Source organism: Cheilinus undulatus, linkage group 2 (genome assembly GCF_018320785.1).
Source record: "Cheilinus undulatus linkage group 2, ASM1832078v1, whole genome shotgun sequence".
NCBI classification, from domain to species: Eukaryota; Metazoa; Chordata; class Actinopteri; order Labriformes; family Labridae; genus Cheilinus; species Cheilinus undulatus.
The window spans coordinates 22,361,358-22,375,529 of record NC_054866.1 but is presented as its reverse complement, the minus strand read 5'-3'; the positions used below and the strand labels follow the sequence as shown (position 1 = coordinate 22,375,529).

At 37.8% G+C, this 14,172-nt stretch overlaps 1 protein-coding gene across 6 annotated transcripts in view; it reads left to right on the top strand.

The window, feature by feature from the left end:
• Positions 1–14,172, top strand: part of nf1a (neurofibromin 1a) — a 109,770-nt gene that overhangs the window by 38,378 nt on the left and 57,220 nt on the right. For 4 of the 6 annotated variants that reach the window (XM_041804926.1, XM_041804918.1, XM_041804912.1 and 1 more), the window contains 5 exons: positions 4,555–4,617; positions 10,169–10,327; positions 13,246–13,343; positions 13,451–13,597; positions 13,682–13,828. In XM_041804926.1, the coding sequence (XP_041660860.1) occupies positions 4,555–4,617; positions 10,169–10,327; positions 13,246–13,343; positions 13,451–13,597; positions 13,682–13,828 (614 nt within the window). The remainder of the gene's footprint in view (positions 1–4,554; positions 4,618–10,168; positions 10,328–13,245; positions 13,344–13,450; positions 13,598–13,681; positions 13,829–14,172) is intronic. The other 2 variants (XM_041804949.1, XM_041804933.1) reach the window with 1 other exon arrangement.

The following is a 14,172-nucleotide window of genomic DNA, read 5'->3' as shown; positions in this document are numbered from 1 at the left end:
GGTGCAAACATAATAAGCACAACGTAAGATCAATTTTTGTTTTTAACATGCCAAAAATCCAGATGAAAATAACAGGCTCAGTGTGCAAAGGCCTTAATGGCTGATGTTGACTGTATTTGCATTATTGGTAACTATTTAGAGTCCCAGTCCAATTCCATTGTTCATATGGCACATTAAATCTGCTTGAAAGAAAATAGAAAATCAGAAATGAAAGCAGACTATAACGAATGGCAGGATCAGAACCCCCAAACTTAAAGCAAGTTCACTGTGAATAGAAGTCAAAGCATACAAACATAAAATATACACAAAAAATCAAAGACACAGAAAGACAGAGGCCACACTACTCTCATCCTTGTTTAATAATTTTCAGGCCACTGCAGAAAAGGCTTTATGACTTCTGGTTTTCATTCTGGTCTTCAGCACAGTTGGTTCATCAGTAGACTCAAAGATCTCAAAAGGGATGTTAACATTAAGAAGTGCAGGGTTGTACTGAAGTGCTAACCCATTTAGAGATTTAATAAAATAATACAGTTCTTTAACAAATATTGAAAGACACTGTGTCTGCTGAGTGCAGCCAGGAAGGGGGTCAAGTGTCTACGTTTGTGGGTACCTGTCAAAAGACGAGCAGCCATTGAACGCACACCTGTTTGACCTTTACTTTATATAATCTTTGACCTGTCAGTTAAGTAAAGAAATAAATTTTTTGTGGACTTTATTGGGGACAAACATTTGAAGAAGACTGTGTTGACAGCAGGGAAATGCAGCCGACATGCAGTGCAAGCGAACACATAGCCAGTCTGAAAGAGACTGGAGGAAAAGAAAGGAATAAATAGTCCAAGGCAGATAGACCTGGAGGTCGTTAGCTGTAAACTAAAGTTTTAAAGACAAAGCATCCTGTCACACTATTGGCAGCCCCTCAAATACTAAAGCTGCAGTAAATATTGATGGACAATATAACAGCTGTTCAGCATTAATGAGCTTTTCACAGTAAATGTTTTACCAAGGAGTTTTCAATGTCTGACCAGTTGATGTTATCTGAGATCCAGGTAAAGATGGGGTTCTGCTATTGATGGAGAAAGCTGGAAAGGAAAACCAAGTTCAGACTGAGTTCATTCACAAACCTGCAGCACATTCTCCTGCACCACATTACAGAGATTTTAAAGTCGGGGGATGCGAAAATAAGAGCTATGATCACACCTCATCCTTTAAATTGCTGCAGTCTCAGCCAAGGTCATCTGTCCTGTGTCTGCAACATCAGCTCATCATCATGAGGGATGACATGAAGCGAGAGGAAACTCTGGATGTGTAATTGTTTGACGTTTGCACTTGATATTGTAGGTCAGAGCAGTTGTATAAATAAGAGGACATTTCATGAAGAGTCTGCTGGCTGAGCAGCCATTCATGATAATATTAATAATGATTTGCTATTTGGGAGTCTAAACAAGCAAGCTGTTAGATACAAGAACTTTGTTCAAGAAAGCAGAGTAAATAAAACTTTTTCAAAATTTAAAAGGAAGGCAGTAACGTTGCTTTATAGCTTCAGCTTAAGACAGTAAACAGTACACAATACACAATGCTTTTTACAAAGTAAAGGCATAATGAGGAACAGTTTAAGAAAATCTCTTTTGTAAATGTTGACCTTAACTGGGTGGGTTTAAAAGAGAAAGCAACTAAAGGGGAACTCTACAAATTCTGTCACATTAACCAGACAGCAGCACTAGACAGCGGTGAGTCATTTCTTTATGTACAACAGTGTTTAACTCTGCATTTCACTGCTTAAGCCCCTTGAAGCTGTCTTTTACCTCAAAGTCATGGTTACAGAGCACTATGGTGACGCGGTGTATCAGTCACTTAAAAAATCTAACCACCAAAATTACAAAATATGTCTCTTTGACTTCATTTGATTTCCAAATCAGACACCAAGAAAATATTACCTACAGGCCCAATTCCAGTTAAGTTGGGGCACTGTGTATGTACATATACATACACAATAATGCAGAATAAAAAACAGAATGCAATAATTTGTAAATCTTATAAACACATACTTTATTCTCAGTAGAACAATGAAAACATATCAGATGTTGAAACTGAGACATTTTACTATTTTATGAAAAATATTAGCGCATTTGGAATTTGACAGCAGAAACACATCTCAAAAAACAACAAAAGCCTGGAAAGTCATGCTAATGAAAAACAGCTAGAGGAGAATTTTGCAACTTAATATGTAAGTACAGGTCAGTAGCATGACTAGGTATAACAGGAGCATTTTAGAGAGGCAGAGTCTCTCTGAAATAAAGAAGGGTAGAGGTTCCCCAATCTGCCAAAAAGCTTTCTAAAATCTGTGAAGCAATTTCAGAAGAAAGTGTTCCTAAAATTTTGTAGATTTTGAATATCCCACCATCTACAGAACATAAATTCATCAAAAGATTCAGAGAATCTAGAGAAATCTCAATTTAGGATGCTTGTGATCTTCAGGCCCTTAGTCGGCACTGCATTAACCCTTAGAGCTCACAGCTATTTTTTTTTCACTGTCATGTCTCATCTGGACTTTTTGTCTTAAAAGCTTATAAAACATCAACCATGTGGTGCACAGTCAAGCTCTATACTTCCTTTTTTCATGACAACCTAAGCTTTAAATATATATCTACTACAGTAATGTCCCCTGAATTTTAAAAAGTTAAAGCGCTCTAAAGACAAAAGAAAAAACAAATCGGAATTTGATACTCAAGCTTCTCATTGATAACATACAGTAAACAATATTGACTAAGCATTTTCTTTGCACAGATGTGTTCTCCCAACTCTTAGGGACAAAACAGTGAAAAAATAAATATTCTGGGACTAAATGTTTCCAAAATATCTACATATATACAAAGAAGAAGTCCATGCACTTTTTGCAGTTAGATTCATTTGTGCCATTCCTCAAAGCAGTAGAGATGCAACTGGTCAACTGCCCCTCCCACAATGCATTGCATGTCAACAGACATGGAGCTGCCCACTGAAAAAAGCCAAAGTATGTGATTGAAAAACACAAATGCAGGTTAAATCTTTATCATGCAAACAAGACGCCATATGTGAAGACAATATAGAAATGCTGCCATCTGCTCTGGGTCAAAGCTCATTTAAAATTGACTGTGGCAAATGATAAACAGTTCTATGGTCAGATGAATCAAAATCTGAATCTGTTTTTGGTAAGCAGACAGCTTTAATGGTAAATAAACAGGGGTTTTAAGATTTCCAAATCATTGCATTCTCTTGTATTTGCATTTTACAGTGTAATTGGGGTTTAAAAAGTGATAAAAACAGTAAGCGTTGTAGGTAGTTAACCCCAGGTTCTTTCAATTCAGATGGAGGAATGGTCCTCGCCAACTTTAAATTCCTGGAGGCTTTTTTTAAGTTACAAAACTAACAGCTCTAGAAATATACAAGATGCTGTTTACTTTCAGATTGTTTATAACATACAAATCCTTTACTCTGCTGCTTACTCAACTTTGACAATGTTTTGAAGCTGGAGTGTTGTCAGTTCATGTCTTGTATCCCCCATTATTCACCTTTTCATTAGCATGAAAAAATTAAACTTGGCACCTTTATTCAGTTATCTTTTAAACGTGTCATGGATGTCCTTGGACAAATGTAACTAGGATAAGTTGTGATCATAGCCGACCATCCTGCAGCACCGACAACCACCACCAGAAGATGCTGTATTCAAACCTGATAAAACCCTCAGACACAAACAGTTTTCACACCTTCAGCCGCCACTTCCTCGCCCTCACTACAACAAGAGCAATTTCTTATAATATGACAAAGTGTACACCCTTTACTGTTAATGTGTGGACATGTTCTAAAGAAAAGGTTAAAAGAGGTCTGTGTTTCGGGAAGTTGCCAAATACTTTTTTTCGTACATGTGTTTCAAGGATACAATCCCTGCTGTTTTCATAAATAATAGTATGAAAAGTGCTTAAACTTGATCTTCCTAAGACAGGAGTGTAGGAGAGGAATACATGCTTCAAAAATTGCAGGCAAAATCCTGAACACTGTCAGAACTGCTCAAGAATCTCAGCATGACTTTAATGCTGAAATGTTACCAGTGTTTTTGTGCAATTTAGTCAGTTTGCAGTACTTTGGCTGCAGCTTTTGATAATCAAAAACAATAAATCATCCAGTATTGGGTGTCTAGGCCTTATGTTTTTGTTTCTGTTGTATCAAACATGTACTGATTTTGAATCCAGTCAAAGTCAAAATTCTGGTATTACGATAACCCTGCTGTGTTTACATTTTAATTTATTGTTTTCCATTGTCAGTTTTAATTTTGCACATAATCACACAAGTAAGAATAGACACACTAATGCAGCTGCAGTTAAGCCACGCCAGCGCATGCATTGACACGCTTTTTTTCCCCTGAGCAGCAATTAAAACCTCTCTAACAGCTTTTTTTTTTTACTTCTCTGTTTTACTGGATGTGAATGGTCAGGGCTGTGCAGAGTGTGTGTGTTTGTTGTGTGTGTTGTGTGTGTAGCTGGTGCTGTGACCATGATTGTGCTCATCTCTGTTCTGTAGGCTACTTGCCACTCTCTACTGAATAAAGCAACAGTAAAAGAAAAAAAGGAAAACAAAAAAGCAGTAAGTTTGGAGAATCTACTTTCCCTCAGACACTTTTCCCCCCTGAAGCAAAAAAAGCCTTTTTTTTGCATTTTATTCATTTGATTATTTGATTTCTTCATTTGGTTTTTGATTTGGTGGAAATGTTTTATTCTTTTCTCCATATTCAACTTTGTGTACAACCCCCTCCTCCCTCTGAAAATCATTGTACTAATATCGGCGCCATTTTAATGTATTTTCAATTAACAGTTTGCAGGAAACTGTGGCATTCTCTCTGATCTTTTTCTTTCTGTTTGCACTTCTGGAGACGTTTTCTCAGAACATTTCATCTGTTTCTTCACTGAATATCAATCACACTCACAAACACAAACACACAGCTGACTGACTTGACTGACTTGACTGTGTCTGGATGAAATATTCTGATAAACTGGCCTCCCTCTGTCATGGGTTGGTTTCTTTTTTCCTGCCATGTTGACATGGAAAGTCTTTGAATTATCACATTTCTTTTCTCAGAATCACTCACACTCACACTCAAACATAAAAGACTGTCTACATTTTGATCAAGCTTTAATCCTTTGGCTTGCTTCGTCGCGCTCATGGGTCAAAGGTGGACTCAAATTTCTGTCTTTCTCACATCTTAAGCCTCCACCTGTAAAAGCACTCTTAAATAACATCATTTCCATTTATATTAAAAGGTTTTAAAGCTGCAGTTCATATTCATAAATCCCAACGACAACAAAAGAGATGTGTTAAATAAAGAAAGCAAGCATTAAGGTCAAAGTGAGTCTGTACACTTCTAAACATGTATGACAATTGTGAAAACCATTTTCTTTGCACTGTTTTTTTTAAATAAAATATAAGGAAAGGATTTGATTTTTGTAATAAAATTAAAGTAACGTTTTGGGAGAGTCTGGGTTGCAATTTAACTTAGTATTAAATGCCAGCTTTCAGCAACAACAATCAGCTTTGGTTTAATTTTTACAGGAATGCCTTGAATCAGCCGGATGTAATGTAAACTGCTCACAGATTAGTTTTATTTAAAGTCCCTGTTGAGTAAATTCATTTTTGGGGGGGTTCAAAACCCACTAGATATGTTGGAATAAGGTTGCTGTAAACAAAAATCAGATCTATGCGTGACTTTCAATTAAGACGACCATAAAGTTCTTTACCAAGAACTTTGGTAATTTCAGCTGCCCCCCAACGGCACAATGATACGAAATCACAGAGCACTTTATCTAAAAGCAGTCTGTAGTTAGCTGATGTCACTGCTAAATCTACCAGCTATCATAATTGAGAGATTTGTGAGAAAAAAAGACTTCTGTCCCTGCAACTGCCCTTTGGCCATAGTTCATTATAAGGTCAGGGGTCAGGCTGATTGCTAGAGTGAAATGAATAAACATCTCACCAGTTGAAGGTGTGTTTTAATCCATATTTCACTGGATGAGTTAAAAGAAATAAAAGCTGTGGCTTTGTCTCTCTCAAAGCAGCAACTGTTTAGTCCCTCTTCTGTTAGTGTGGCAGTCCTTGATATCAGTAAAGTGTCCGCCCATACATGTGCTATTCCTGCCAAGCCTGTCACAACAAAAGTCTTTAAATCTAATCGTCATTGAAGACTTTTATTTTGAAGACCAATATCAGGAAATAAAATGTTTGTAGCAGCAATTTAACAACAAATACATATCATAAATGAGAGAGAAACTTATCGTCACAGAACTCAGAAAATGAGACATTAGAAATACCTGAGGTGTTAAATGCAGTATGAGAAAATTAAACTTGTAGAGCTTTAGAAAAGACGTATGATTCTTCCCTTCAGGTTATCACATTTTTTAATATTTTAGAGGATGTATGAAGTGAGCAGTGCTTCAGTGCATTCAACTGACACACCCAAACCAGTCTATAGTAGATATTACTATCTCATTTTTCATGATTTTGAAGCTTAATTTTATATACTTTAAGATGTTTTTTTATTACTGAAATTTGGCCTGGTGGTTCATTACCCAGCCGTCGGTAAATACAGATTTATTTATCACCTTACACTGACTTTAATTCATTGGACAGAGAGTTATTGCAAGCTTAAAATAAGATTCTGGTAACTTTACCTCCATAAATTCAGAGACTGAATGGAAAAGGGAATATGTAGACCTCTTCCATGTCTCATTTCATTATGTACATCCAGTGCAATAAGATAAGTCTTGATAAATTCCTAATCAGTAGTTTTTCATTAGAAGGTTGTACCTGGCATTAAGATTTGTTATATCAACTCCTATTATATGTTAGGAGAAGGAGCACATACGGACATTTTTGTGAACCCCATTATTTTTACTGTACATGCTTGTTCCAATGTTAGGAAGATCTTGAAGGCACGTTTTGTTTCAGTCATCTTAACAAGAACAGGAAAATTGACATCAGTTTTTAACAGATGCTAACTCAAGAAGTTGCTTGCTTTGGTTTTTTACACATAAAAGCATGTCAGGGAAAAAATGTTTTTATGGTAGAGGCAGAAAAAATGTTGAATCAAGAGAAGAGAACCTCTTAATACACAAAAACCATCAGACAGATCTAAGTATTCAGTGTCATAGTGCACTGTAAGACACTGTAAGACAGCTTGTCCTCTGCTGACTAACAAAAGAATTATTAGATTAGAGAAGGTGTCCAGATGGTCCATATCTTTCTAATGTAAAGTAGCACTTGCTATTGCCAGATAACTTAATGTAACCAGTGGCTCTCCACATGTCATCACTGGTTGCTAGTACAAAAAGGGTCTGTACACAGTCATGGTAACGAATATAAGCAGATGCAGACTCGCTCTGGGTGATGTAGATGACAAAAAGAAGAGTAATTTGTGCAGGTGTATGTTTTTAATGTAAGCCAGGAATTTACATGACCTACCATCATGAAACTACTACTAAATACTTTTTTTGAAGTTGCACCAGAATTGATTCTGACAATCAAACATATTTTGCTGCAGACTTTTTCCTCTGTCACGTGAAGTCAGAAGAATTCTAGTTTTTATTGTAGTTCATTGTCATTACAGTACCAGTACAGCAAATAGATTTTCTGTTAGCCTTGAGGGTCTCATTTTGCATCACTGTAAGAATTTTAAACTTTTTTTTGATGGATGACTGGACAAAACTGGCAGATGTGATGCAAATGAAAACATGCTATTATTTAGTCAAGTAAATGTTTTTCGCACAATGCCTTTTCACAACATTTTCCCTCAAGACTCTCTACAAACACATCAAGTTTTTTTCTTAATTCTCTCAGCTCAAGATAAAGGGGCTTTTCAAGAATTTTTATTAAAAAGATAGTGGGTTTTTTTTTTCATTTTAACACAAAATACAGGAGCATCTCAAAAATAATGATTTTGTCGAAGAGTGAATAATTCCTGTGAAAAAATTGTAAATATTTAAGCCTTAATTTTTTTAAAAATATTGTGATCTAGCTTGATGCTTTTTGATGCATTTTGTTAACCTTGCAAAGCAGATAGATCTGCCCGTTTCCATGTTTCTCACTGATGAAACAAATCCATCTGGCGTGTCAGGTTAGCATTCTGTGACTTTTTATCCAATCCTCATGTGCTAAAACGGCTCTCTCTGCACACAGGACCTCATGATTTACAAATAACTGTAAGCACTGATGCTTTCAAAGTTAAAAGCCCCATCAGTGGAGAGAATATTCTCATTTTCCCACACTGTGCCCTCATTAGGAGTGGGAGTAAGTCGATTTAGCATAGTAGCGCGATATTTTTTCTGGTTATACATATACCGTATTGTCTCGTCTACCAAGTATAGTTTTTTTTTTGTTTTGTTTTGTTTTGTTTTTTTCAAATTAATTGCTAATAGAAAAATATGTTTGTCCAGTGAAGTTGGCAGAGATGACGATCATAGAGCAGGAGAGAGTTAGTACAACAAACATGGCAGCACCAGGGGAAGGACATGCAAGCAGGGCATGAATGAGATGACACATGAGGTTTGCAAGAAATGTTACATGGAAATAAAATACTGTGGAAAGACAACAAAAATGAGGGGAAAACAAATGCTAAATCAGCTGAACAGTTGAAAAAATGGTATAGATCACAAAAATATAGCAATATATTGTATCGCAATACTCACTGTATTGCAAAATGTTAAAAATTGCAATAATATCAAATCGTGACCAAGTGTCGTGATAACATTGTATCGTGGGGGCCACTAGTGATTCCCACCCCTAGCCCTTATCCTGGTCTTTTTACCCAGATAGTTATTTGGCGATCAAATTCACATGTAGAGTTCCACATTAAAGTATCTGCCAAATGTTAATGAAACATATATTACTTACGCTATAGGCATGCTATGTTAATAATAAAAAATTATGAGATTACTGGTGATATTTTTCATTTTATCTCCTGCCTGATCCCAGTAACCTACCTAAGCCATCACACAGCCAGCCTATAAAAGCCTCCTGGCTGCCCTGTAAGACTTCTATCACTGAGACAGACATTTTAATGTAAAGTCTGTCTGAAAGTATATTATTACATTTTCATGTCATATACTGTTTATCTCACGACCATCTAGTGACCCCAAAAATGTACCTCAGAACACCTATGGGTTTCAGAGTCCCGGGGTGAGAATCACTGCTGTCGGTAGTGATGTTACAGCTGTTTGTGGTTAGAAACTGTACAGAAACAAAAAGGTGTTTTGTAGTGATCCTTTCTATAGTGAAGAACACTAGAACAACAATCTGATTCTGTCAGGCAAAACAACTTTTAGCGGATACACTTAGATCCATCAAGATTTTTTGTTGCAGCCTGCTTCACTGCTGCACCAATCTGCTCCTGCATTCAGGAGTTTTTTAGTATTTTGATGTAGTTTTAAAAAATTGGTATGTAAAAATAAAGCCCTGATTGAAAAAATGCCTTTCAGAGTGGACTTTTCACGCTGCAGCTCTGTGAGATAATCGTCCCTGTACAAAATGATACATGTAAAGATAAGAACTCCGGAAAGACTTTGTGTCTGCTCACTTGATTTACTTTAAAGCTGGTTGAGTGACACACTGTCATATCTGGGACTGGTGATGTTGGATTGTGTCTCTCAGCTCAGCTCTGCTCTGCTGCAAGCCTTGACAGGATGGTGGGTTATGATACTTCTGGATGCTCATTCGCCGCTTCGCACCACTACTCATGGCTCATCTGTCCTCCGCCTCCTTCTTTATTTTATTTTGTGTTTACTTCATTCTACATTATCAGAGAGGAACCACTTTGGTTTCTTGTCTTGCTCTTCGCCTCTTTTTTCTCTCTTGGGCTTTAACTGCAGTGAGAAGCTTTCTGGCTCATGTTACAGCCCAAAATGAAAAGTCTCACTTCATACGTCTTCCTTCTCAACCTGACATTTTTACTGTCATGGCCGCCTTTCTCTGCTCTGTGACACATTGTTTATAAAGTTTTGACCATCATCCCCTCCTATAATGTACTGATGAACATTTTCTTTATTTTCTCCTCCCCTCTCCTCACACCTGCTCCCCTGCTCAAACCTCTCTCTTCTGTTTTGTTTGCCCCTCCTTTGTCCTCCCTCGCTCCTTCATCTTCCTCACACAGGTTGTGAGTCAGCGCTTCCCTCAGAACAGCATCGGCGCCGTGGGCAGCGCCATGTTCCTAAGATTTGTAAACCCGGCAATTGTGTCACCGTACGAGGCTGGCATCTTGGACAAGAAGCCCCTGCCCCGGATAGAGCGGGGGCTCAAGCTCATGTCCAAGGTAAGCAAAGAGGGAGTTGAGTGAAGGGAAACTTTAGTAAGAATTCTGAAGCTCAATATTTCATCCTGATGTGGTATGATGGAAAAGTAGTATAGAAAAGGTAGTAAAAAACTACCAGATCATTCAGTAGTACAGACTGATGTAAACGTGGTATGGTTCTTTATTTTTTACCACAAGTCTGAATATTAATTTTCAACCACTTTGAAACAAAAAAGCATGAGGATCTTAAGCTTACACTTTCAAAGTTAAGCTTCTACATCAAGAACCCTCTTGATTCTTTTAAAGGAACTCTATGTATTTCAAGCACAGGGGCCAGGGTCTAAATTAAGTTCCTTTAACAATATTATTGTATCAAAACATCCCTGCTTGGACTGTTTACTATTTCCAACAGGTCAGGAAGTTTTAGAGTTGTTGCATGCAGCACTAAAATATTAAGATTACATTATTGCAGCCACCATTGGGGAAAAATTTGCAGCCACAAACGATACCGTTTCCAAATGTAGTTTTTTGTGCTTTAACACAAAAAAGAAGTAAGTTAATGCTTGATATGCAACATTTAAAATATTAACATACAAAATAAATGGAGCCATGTAAATCTGGGTGAGCAAAAAAGAGAGTAAACTCCCTCTGTGTTTGTTGTTCTCAGCTCTGTGTTTACATTGACAGGATGGAACTTCAGCTTGATTATGTTTCACTCAGATATAGATATGTTCTTAAAATTTAAATCCCTGCCTCTCTTACCATCAGCCCTGCTACCAAGGAAGGGGCAGAGATGGCCCATCTACTCAGGGGTGCGGTTTCTAGGGTCTTAATGACTTACTGCTGTTGCTGTTAAGTGTACAAAAGGGAACCAACAGACTGGAAACTAAAGAATTAGGTCTAGATAACAAACGGATAACAAGTGAATGTACTTTGAGAGCACTTGATCTTAGGATCTTTTTTTCAGACTTTTATTGTCACTCATCTGAAGCTTTCTTTGACCATCCCTCAGAAATAGTGAAAAAGCATGAGAGGATTGAAGAAAATATGGAGACATGAGGGGAGGGAAAGAACATTTGCCTAGAAAAGAAATGTTCCTGGGACTAAAAATTCTGTCTTCTTCCTCTTCTGGATATGGCTGGCCACATGCTAGACTGTTTTCAAATCTTAAACGATTTTGAAACGTGGTTGACCACTGACATAAGGACAACTTCAAACAGTTTTTCATCTTATAATCCTCTTAACGCACACACTAGATGCCTCAGCCAGACCTTCAGACCACTGGAGTCCACACGCATGCCGACCTGCTAATGACCTCACAGTAAAGCAAAATCTTGCGGGAAAATGGATGACTATTGGTACCCTTGGTTTGCTGTCCCATCACCACAGGCCGTCCTGGCATGCGTTACAGTTGCAGCAACAATCATAAAACAAGCAAAGAATCAGGATGAACTCCTGGCTGGAATGAAGGCAAAGTTTTGTTTATGTTTGTGAGCATCGAAAGTATGTAGCATCCAGCTGGTGACGATACCCAGTCTGCTGGCTCTCATTGGTTGTTGTGGGTAATCAGTCAGAGGCATTAAGACCTAGAATTGTGAATTTCCAATGTTGTCCAACATTTTATCCAACAAACATACCTCACGTTTTCTCCACAAGGAAGACTAGACTAAGACTAGCTTAAAATAGATCTTTGATGACAAAAACTCTGACTAATGGGGCTTTTCCACTGTGACTTTTGGCCACAGGGTTCACAGGGTGCAATTTGCTTGGGGGTATGTTCCCCTTTTCGTCTTATATCCCCCTAATGTCAGCATCCTCTGTGAGACTGAAATGTCTCTGACACAAGACAAAAACTCCAGGTTTATGTTTTCATTCTGTGGTCCGATAGTTGCACACGGCTGGAATTCTAACGCTGACGAGAAATTAGGACCAGAGGATTACAACATTGACTTTACCTCCCAATTACAAAAGTGTAAACTTTTCCTCTTCTTATCAACAAATAAATTCTAGACCTTTTAAAAACATAATGCAGGAGATGTTTGAAACATTTAGGCTACGATAGAGACAGTCTTTAATTTATTAACTGGCGCAAGTAAGGCATGCTGTTCTTATTGACCAATCCAAAAATATGATTGCCTTCATTCTCTGCTATCTAGGAACCCGTTAATCAGTAATCAGAAGACTTTGTTCTTTAACTTCAAAACAGGAAAACTTTAAACACTGTAAAATCAGTCAGATCAGACAGTGTAGAGATCAGACTGAGGATGGGATCGAGGAGGGCTCAAAACGCCACACCATCAGCTTTAGACGCACCCTCTAGCGGGTAGTTAAGGTGTAATGGAAAGCAAATCCTCTCCTGCATCTGGCTGCCATGCACCAAGTCGAGCCAAGTCGCCCCTTGTAATGGAAAAGCCCCCTAAAGTACATTTTGTTCTTTCAGGTAGTCTAAAATGACACTAAAATATCATTTAGTTTTCATCAGACATTAAAAATCTATCAAATGTTTTCACTGTCATAACACAAGCTTTCTGTAAGTCTTCTGCCTCTCATCTGTATTAAGCAGGGATCCCAGATTTTGAAGCGTCCATAGAACACACAAGTGTGATTTTGCACGAGATTCAAGCAAAGAGAATAAATGTTTCAACTTAAAGTAAATACTACAATGCGAGGACTTTTAATTGTCTTAAACCAAATTCAATGTTTTTAGTTTTTTTGTTGACTAAAACCATAAAGGGTAGAAATGACTAAAATGTGACTAAAACCGCTGAACATTTTATCCTTAGAACTGAAACTCAAACTGTCCAAAGTAACCCTGCCACAGCATCCACTAAAGACAAAGAAAAGAGGAGGGCTAGAACGTCTGAAGGTGAAAAAATGCTTTCTTACGTTGTGGTGATGTGTTTAATTTGATGGTTGTCTGTTTTTGTGTGCACCTACAGATTCTGCAGAGCATCGCAAATCATGTCCTGTTTACTAAAGAAGAACACATGAGGCCTTTCAACGACTTTGTGAAGAGTAACTTTGATGCAGCACGGAGGTACAACTGATGCTTAATGATGCTAGTTTCTCTCATTGAGGTTAACTTTAACCAACACTGTGATGTTTGCTGTCGCTGCAGTATTCAGTGTTTGCCCTCCTCTTCAGGTTCTTCTTGGACATTGCCTCGGACTCTCCGCCTAGCGACTCGGTCAACCACAGCCTGTCCTTCATCAGTGACGGGAACGTGCTCGCTTTGCACCGCCTGTTGTGGAACAATCAGGAGAGGATCGGACAGTACCTCTCCAGTAACCGGTCAGGAGATGACTTTTCATTAAACACAGAAAATTGAATTTTATTACCAGTTTTAGACCATGATTTATTTTAATTTACCTCCAGGGACCACAAGGCTGTCGGAAGGAGGCCTTTTGATAAGATGGCGACCCTGCTGGCTTACCTGGGACCTCCTGAACACAAACCTGTGGCTGACACACACTGGTCCAGTCTCAACCTGACAAGCTCAAAGTTTGAGGAGTTTATGACCAGGTAAGAGCCCGTTGGCCCTTAAAGTAATTTCTCATCTTAATCCGGTAATCCAATCATAAAGTTCACAACAAATCATCAACAGAATCTACACAACATTCAGTTTTAAATGTGAAAAGATAAAATGAGTGCATATAAACGTCTCCTATATTTACATTCCTCTGCTAACTCGCAGAGTTTTTATGGTCTGTTCATTTTACATTTTTATCATCTGTCACACTAAAGAGTTTGAGTCACTCCACTCTGCAATATTACTTCCTTTAAAGACTTAATATGCAACATTCGGAGTATTTTTTCTAGCAAAAAAGTATATAGTCTGTTTAAAGACTGCAGATTATATCATGAAT